Source organism: Diadema antillarum, unplaced genomic scaffold (assembly GCF_040938485.1).
Source record: "Diadema antillarum isolate AM-2024a unplaced genomic scaffold, OU_Dant_1.0 scf00000021, whole genome shotgun sequence".
Lineage (NCBI taxonomy): Eukaryota > Metazoa > Echinodermata > Echinoidea > Diadematoida > Diadematidae > Diadema > Diadema antillarum.
Window position 1 is genome coordinate 61,283 of NW_027270910.1, and position 9,030 is coordinate 70,312.

General features: G+C 42.3%; 1 protein-coding gene across 1 annotated transcript in view; it reads right to left on the reverse strand.

Moving 5' to 3' along the window:
• The window catches only part of LOC139730179 (arylsulfatase A-like), a 49,619-nt gene extending 43,809 nt beyond the window's left edge, over nt 1–5,810 (reverse strand). The window contains exon 1 of the mRNA XM_071641078.1: nt 5,222–5,810. Coding sequence (XP_071497179.1) covers nt 5,222–5,457 — 236 coding nt within the window. The 5' untranslated portion in view covers nt 5,458–5,810. The remainder of the gene's footprint in view (nt 1–5,221) is intronic.
• Between the last annotated feature and the right edge of the window lie 3,220 nt (nt 5,811–9,030).

The following is a 9,030-nucleotide window of genomic DNA, read 5'->3' on the forward strand; positions in this document are numbered from 1 at the left end:
CTCATCTGTTCAGAAACACAAATATGTGGTTTTTCTACATGTATGTTTTTATTGAAGAAATAGCATAACGTAGTTGATGATGGAGGTCACAACATGTCTATCCAAAGTGTAAAAGCTGCTCTGAAAAAGGCAAATTTCAGAACTGTGAAGGGTGTGGATCTAAAGGGGTGTAAAGGCAGGTTCTATTCCTAATGTGACAAAATGTTTAGCTTCAACTGTCCCCATCTATCACAGGCACGATTTCCTCCTCCCATGCTTATTTATTCAAAAAAACTGCTCAATCTCTCTGCGACCTCGGGGCGGCCCAGAGCCAAGGGTCATCCACTCCCAACAATACCCCCACATTCCACCCACACCACGGCGGGTGACCTCGTTTCAGCACGAGGCACACACACGCATGCACTGGGAGTGAGGGCAAGGGAGGAGGGAGAGGGGGACTGAGACCAACTTGGTGGTATCCAGGATGCCACCTAGTCCTCCTCCCTCACAAGACAATGGGGAGAAAACTAGGGCTGGTGTGAACGAAATGGAAACAGGCACAAAGGATGAGGGGGGCGAATTCTCCATCTCGGACTACCAGAGTGTTCATAAATTTTCACCTTTTACTTTAGTAACATCGTTCCAAGTCAAGAATATTTTGTTTGGAGAAAAGGTGAAAAAGCACACACACACACACACACATGGGGCACTGGGGACAGGGAGGAGAGGAGGAGGGGAAAAACATGCAAATGGCCCCCTGGGAGTTATTAAATTGTAAGTTAGTTCAGCTCAGGAGGAGTCAGATAGGATTTCATCTTGACAATAAATGTTCTCAGGCGCTGGGCAGTGTAGGGTTCCTCTAAAAACTCCCAACATAAATAAAGTCCTCCACCATCGTCACTCAGACATTCATGGTAAAGCAGTTGCTCAGGGGTACAACTACTCCAATCTATATCCAAAAAGAAAATACAGAACTCCCGCCGTCCCCCTATCCCTTCTCCCCTCCCCGCTAAATTCTTTCTGCGGGGACTCAAGGAACCTTGTAGCTTGCAGATTTGGGCCGAATGTTGAACAAAAGTTAATTCCTAGTCTGTTATTTCTTTCGGGTCCAACAGAGATGTGCCGACCCGCGTCCGCAGATTTCTGACAAATTGGTCCTCTGACTTTCACTGGGAGGGACAGGGGCACAATACTGATCGAACTCTTGGACATCCGGATACCCCACCTGGGAGACAGTCTGAAGGTTGGGATGATTAATCTGATTTGGACATTCAGACTTTGCTACCCTTATTCTCAGTGAATAAAGAATGTCTTCAACATCAACACTATTACTATGGAGTAAGTATGTTAGGCTGTGCTAGTTTCTTGTGAATATGCACCCATAGTAAGACAGAGCCCTCTGGACTACTACGACACTATGCGGGATGCGGGATCCTTCCTTGTTGCTGTTTTGGGTCTCCCTTTTTTTTTTTGGGGGGGGGGGGAGGTGAGGGCAGCGGATGTGTACAATGACAATAATCTGGCTATTTGTACACCAAGCCCAATATATGACTGCACCGTTAGGTTAGGATCCTTCCAGTCTTTGTTGGACATCAATGATGAACCAAAACACGAAGGAAATCCTTTTGTAAAATGTGATGACTGTTCACTCTGAGTTTACTCTTAAAAGCAGTCAGAGGGGACCAAAAGCCCGAGGCTGAAAGGGGAGGTATGTACAGGCTCTTCCAAACTTAGGCCAGAATTACCATCATGTCTGCCTGTGGTGAAGGAGATGTTCTGAACAAGGCCAAGGCAGTGATTTAAATACAAAATGAATATAAGTGGGCTCTCAGAGTAACATTCATTAGAAAAAAAAAATCATTGACTATAACATGATGTGGGAATGATGAATTCATCCATTTGTGAGCATTATGTATAAGGAAAAAATATGCTTCATGACTGAATTTTTCTTGGGTAAGATTTTTCCCCCCTTGAGCACATAAAAGGCTGGAATATGTCTTAATTCATGTTGTATGACATCATTCAAGTTTGTTTTGGCACAGAAATTATGGAAGAGTCTTATCCTGCTCTTCTCTTTGTTGGTAAATTCTCAGCAAGCATGACAAAATCTTTTCGGTCCAAATTGTGGGAAATCATGCCATTTTGAGGAAATTGAAAATTAATTTCTTATCATGTACTGAACTAAAATGGAGCACATACAGGCCTACAACACAACTACTGTGATAATAACATTTACAAGATATGATATATCATTAGTGGGAGCATTCTCAGCACTAATGCATCACAATGCTGTCACATCATCTTATGAATGCCCAACATTTTCATCATTCTTCCTTTATATCCTTGTCATATTTCTATCAAACCTAATCATATCTATGACAAAACATCTGCATGGCTGATAAAATCTAACAAGCTTTTCTTTCCTCCCTGCGTATGGCGTAATCATCCACTATAAACTTCAGTAGTTTCATAATTTCATGAGATGTGTCATTGAGAGTCTGAATGAAGATTGAATTGGGTACATGCATGGGGAAACTTCCAGCACATAAAATCTAACAATATCTTCTTTCCTCCCGGTGTATGGCTTTTAATTATCCTTTATGTCCTTCAGTAGTTTCATCATTACATGAGATGTGTCATTGAAAGCCTGAATGAAGATTGAATTGGGTATTGATAAATGGGAAAAAAATTCACATACAACGTAGGCCTACATGTAAAGTAGGATCTACAGTGTAATGGGTACAGCATGCATATGACCATCATTTATCTCTCAGATGTCTTTCCCCTAATATGTTCGATGATGATGGAATTTGTAATCAGAGCAACAGGAACTCTTTTTGTCAATGTTTGGCACTTACAACAACTGATAAACTTTTAACACATTGATATGTTACCAAGGTAATTAGAAATTTGATGAGTGCATTGTTCTAACTTCAGACAAACACACAACTAACTTCAAATCTGAACACAAGAGAGGGTAAATACCCATGAGTCTACATTTCAGAAATGGTAAAACTATATCCGTCTGAGTCTTGGACAAAGACCATATCAGATCTTTCAGAACAGCGTTGTTACCTTACCCTTTTACAGTTTACAAAATAATGTATTGGTCTACTCTACGTGTGTGTACAATCGATGTGCAAAGCCGTGTTATGTGCTCCAGCAGTTAGTGTATGGGTCGATTCATACTCCAATGTTATCTGGAAGCCGCATAATTCAATGCCACATTTTCCAGAGGATTTTCAGGAAGGTTGGCCTGCTGCCCAAGCTATTCCTGGAACAGGGCACAACTTCTCAGACCGCCTTGACTAAATGGGGGTTATTATCCTGAGGATGGCTGAAGGGACAGGAAACAATGTTATTTACTTATGAGGCAGTCATGTGTTCAGGATGCAGAAACAACATCTCACACACACATGAATTACATACCCTTGTCCCTCCCCTCCCCTCCCTCCCTCCTCCATCTCGGCTCTACCCCTTTTTGAAGATTAAAGTTTCCTTTCTCTCTCATATTTTCTCTCACTGACTTTGTGCAGGTTTAGTAATGAGTTCCATCTTTTCCTAACATAAGATGTAGAGGCCTAAAGAGTACAAAACTCAGATCAGAGGTATTGATTTAATATCAAGATGATAATTCTTATAAATGACAAAATTCTTCAAGGATTATATGGGCTAAGATAACATCATAAGACCACATCAGGTTTGAGCATAAAGAACTTCCCATTTATCAATGACTCTTCAATCAGCCAGTAAATGAAAGCTCACTTGTGATGTTTCTAAAACACCAGAGGAGGTTAACTAATACACTCACTGAGATGCAATTTATCTACCTATACAATGTTACACTCTTGTCATACTGCTGCTGGTCATTAAATCTTCAATAGGGGAAATCTGCACACAGATTCATTCACCCAAGATCATAACCAAATTTGATGAATACATTGTATGCCTAAAATGTTCTGATTAATCAAGTCTACACATGAGTTTCATTACATTTATAAATTCAGATATGATTTTCACACTCTGCAAACTCTTCCAGCCTTTATCAGCCTATGCCAATCTAGCATCCTTGCCAGTGACAGATAATTATGGGAAACTTGCAATCCTTAATAGTTTTATGTTCCAAAGCTTAATACTGAACAAAATCATCAGTGCACTCATCATTAATTTGCCCGTAGTTCAAACGCAAATATGCCACTATTAAAATGTCCCATTTTAAATGACACACTTGCCTGTTTGTTTACTTGTTTCTAAGTGTGTGTGTGTGGGGGGGGGGGGGGGAGATGATATCTGAGTTAAGACTATAGGTCACTTTGAGAAGACCTTTTGTCGCTGTAAGCCTGCTCTCAGCTGCCCATGCATGATGCTGCTTTCTTGCCCCAAGACTCCTCACTGACCCGTGAAGAGGATCTACCTCCTTTAGGCCCTCCACACAATGGTGTCTGTTGCCTTTTTTGTTTGTTCCTTCCCCTCTTCCCCTAACCACTTCCTACTCTCATGTTATTGTTCCACTTGAATGGTCAAACTTCATAGGCCGTCCCACGAGATCTCTCACAGCATGAACTCCTTTATATTCCCTTCAAGAAAGGTCTTGCCTACGGATTCCCAATCATGTGTTCTTTCCTCCCTTTCTTGGGGTCATTGTATTAAAGCACTATTTCCACTGCCCCTGACAGCTTTCTAGTACACTAATAATAAGTAATATGCCCATAACAAAATCTGGCCATAGTTCATATGACATGACACTCGATTTAATTTCACTGTAAATTAAATGCAAACATATATTAGATATATCATTTTTGTTTCCCTCTTTCATCCTATAACATCTCTGGGTAGAGAAAGTCTACTGACTAAACTTGAATGTACCATAACATAAATAAACATGAATCTGAATGCAACAATTTTTAATCAATAATATGCAAAACATTATGCTGGCGTGATACTATTGTTAAATCTCTTCTGTTCGCTGAAACTACTGAAAGCTTTATACCTAAATTCCTAATGGGATAAGAAAGATAAAAAGGAATGAATCTAGTTTACCTGCTCAAGTTTTGTATGACTATGATGAGCATTAGACAATAATAAACTTATGTTATGCCGTTGTTACTGAGAGAACTGTCTCTCTCTTCGGGGGAGGGGCCAAAGGGACCCTACCATGAAATGCCACTCACACATGAGGACTTCAGTAAGCGATAAGTACAGCCAAGGATGATAACTCCTTGGTACAGCCAAGCAAACTCACCTAGAAGGACTGCAAATAGCGGCTGCTGCATAGAACTGAGTGAACACCTTCCCGCCTGCAGCCAGACGGTTGAGGTTCGGCGTGGACGAAGTCGGGTGTCCGTAAACTTGCAGATCCCCATAGCCCAAGTCGTCTGCAAACAAAACGATGATATTCGGACGTCGCTGCCGTCTTGCTGCTGCTGAGCAAATCATAGCACCGAACAACAATATAGTGCCGATGAGCCGCAGTTCCATCGTTGTTTCTTTTCGATCCTCCAAAAGAAAAGTCTTCCAAAAAGTTTTGCTTTTGTTTTGTTTGGAACCGGTTCACTCACACCCTACTGTAGGCCGCTCGAGACAAGCTTCCCGCGCGGCGAGAGGTGAAGGACTGCATGAGAGACCGAGAGACAGAGCCGCGCTGGAACACCCGAGAGAGACTAGACGGGGCAGGTGCACTGATTGTGACGTCAACCTGTAAACAATCATGCATGTGCCTGTGCCTGGAGAGGAGTGAGTGGTCCTTGCACATAAAGGTGTACAATAGAGCGTAAATACAATACCGGAGTAAATAGAAGGTAGGTCGATCGTGGCGTCGTCCGCTTGGTGTTGTGCTGTGTTCAGGTACCCCGTGGCTCACCCGTACCCGCCCGCCGGGCATTCATCGCTCCGCTGTCTGGATGAGTGGATGACAGGATAGCCGTGAGTAGACCAATGGAGGACAGCCATAAACCTCTTCCTCCCAACCTGTCCAATGAACCACTGATGAGGGCGTGTCTACGCGTAAGAACCACAGATTGTGGTAAGAACAAGAGTCAAGCGCTTGGCACCAGTTACTAGCCCCTTTCTCAGAAACGCGCTTTTTGATAATTTCCCAGTGGTTAGTTCTTTGCCTGGCTGTTATTCTTAAATGGGAAGAGGAATTTTACAACAAAAAGAATAATGATTTTAAAAAATCGTCACAATTTCGTCGTTTCCGTCACAAATTAGAGGGAAAAATATCCGTTTAAAACAGGAGAAAACTTACATAGTCCCTAACCCCACTTTTTTTTTTAATAGTTTCAAGTCTTCTCCCTCCCCTCCCCCTGCACCCAGCGGTGACACTTGACCCCATCAGGAGGGCGGTGAAGAAGACCCCTGACCCCCCCCCCCCCCGCCACAAAATGTACCCTAACCCCACTCCACTGCCATTGAAACGTTCTGTAGCCCTTTCTAATAATTATCATTTTAATGGACCACGCAAAAACTAGTGAAACCCGTATTTTTCTTTCTTCATCCTCATCCTCATCCTCATCATCATCATCATTGTCATCATCATCATCTTCTTCTTCTTTTTTGCTTCTCCAGGGTTGAGTCTTCCTTCAATCTTGAAGATTCCTGCCAACTTACATTCTTATGTTTTAATGTAAGATCAATAATCACCCAAAGCGTGAAAGTGTTATCGTCTCAAAAACTGTCTTGGGTGTGATTCATAAACGGTCATCATAAAACTGCTATTCTTACTATGCACTTACGTAATATTAATTAACTGTTCCTGCAATTAACATTATTGAACGTTCACTTTGCTATTTAATTTGTTCGAATGAACTGTCTGCTTTGTTTCCTGTCTGCAATGAATTTAGAGCTTCTCGGAACTGGCTGCTTATTGTTTTTTTTTTTAATGAGTTTCTTTGGTTACAAGGGCAGATACTTTCACTGGTACGAGTTTCTGCGTTCTTGCTGTCAATGTTTCAATTCTTTCACTTCCATTCCAATTTTATCCCACAGATTCTTTTTCCCACAATATTCTCCGCATCGTTAGGTTCCCATCTTACCTTTTCTTAGATCAACACTCTTTTGGCTTTCTTATCAGTATTTCATTTTCTCTCGCTGTTATTGTGTGTTTCTCCTTGTTTCATGATAGCATGTACACTGGACATCATGGTTTTAACGCCGTCCTTTTTTCTTTTGATGTTGTCTACACACCATCAACCGCCAAATCCTCTCAACTGTTAACTATCTTCCAAAACGCTACTAACCGGCACATCGTTCAGACGAGATCCTTATTACGGTCTCCCCGGGACAGTAATGGTGTCCCTGCAGAGGCGAGGACTGGGGGAATAAAAGTTGATAAAACCCAAAACCCCCATTGTAATCCTCTCATTTTTTGTCGATAAACCTCTACCTCCTGGGATATTCCTTTGTGTGCGACTAGTCCGATCTGCAAGACAGCTCGGGTCACTTTGCACAGCACAGACCATACAGGTGTCACATACAGTTATGTGTATCTGGAGGTGTCTCGTGTGATTTTTTATAGGGGTATCAAAATCCACTTCAATCTGCCCTTTGTCGCTTTATATCTATCTATCTTTTTGTAGCTAAAATTATGACTTTTTACTACTTGAAAAGTCGACAATTTGCACTATTTCTGTACTTGTGAAATTTGAGGTTGATATTGCCTGGACTTGATTTTCCAACTATCTTCAATGTGAACCCAGGTCATCACTTGGGAAGTCTTCAGAAAGTTTCGAAATCAAGTAGTCAGGATTGTCAATGAAGCTCATGGTGACTATTGTAATAACGACGTCATCGCGTTAAATTTGAAAGGCAATCCCACAGCCTGCTGGTCCTACATCACTGGAAGACGCTGTCTGGTCCTAAAAACATCAAATGATCATGGGCGTCACCAGGGGGGGTGCGTTGGGTGCGAACGCACCCCCCTTCAGACTAAAAAAAAAAAAAAAAAAAAAAAAAAAAATTCAGTCTGCGAGCGACCTCAACGCCGGACACTAAATGATTATTATTTTTTCTTATATTGTTTTTTTTTTGACATTTTGCATCGGGGACAAAAACAAAAACAAAAAAATCGTGCGCAAAAGCAATTCGCACCCCTGGTTCTGGCAGCACTGATTTTATACATAATGTTCTACTAGTACAAGTGTATTCTATACAGTGTTGACTATATACATAGATTTTGCACATCCTTCCCATACTTGGTCACTTCGACGCCACCTCGCTGGTCATACCTCCCCCAGTCATGAACATAAACCGACACCCTTGACTACCAGTGGCGGATCCAGGGGGAGGTGCGCACCGGGCGTCCCCCCCCCCCCCCGCCCCTCTTAATTTCCAAAGCGAAAAAGTATAGCAAAATGGCAGTTTTTGGACTATAAAATGTCAACATTTTCAATCTCGCTCGCTGGCATTTAGTCGTAATGCCATTCTCCTGATGTTGCTGCCAGTAATTGCCGGCAGTTCCACCCGGTGCGCCCCCCCCCCCCCCCTTACTGCAAAGAATATAGCTACAAACGGCAGTTTTGAGACTGTAAAATGTCACAATTTTCAAGCTCGCTCGCTCCGCTCGCTCGCATTTGAATTCTCCTAATATTGCTGCCAGTAATTGCCAGCAGTTGCGCCCGGTGCGCCCCCTCAATTTCGAAAGCAAAAAAAAAAAATATAAAACGGCAGTTTTGGGACTGTAAAATGTCAAAATTTTCAAGCTCGCTCGCATTTAATCTTTATGCAATTCCCCTGATGTTACTGCCAGTAATGTCTGCAGTTGCGCCCGGTGCGCCCCCGCCCCCCCCCCCCCCTTAATTTCCAAAGCGAAAAAATATAGCTACAAACGGCAGTTTTTCTACTGTAAAATGTCAAAATTTTCAAGCTCGCTCTCTTCGCTCGCTCGCATTGAATCGTTATGCAATTCACCTGATGTTGCTGCCAGTAATTGCCAGCAGTTGTGCCCGGTGGCATGCGCTCCACCCCCCCCCCCCTTAATTTCCAAAGCGAAAAAATATGGCTAAGAACGGCAGTTTTTGGACTGTAAAATGTAAAATTTTCAAGCTCGCTCGC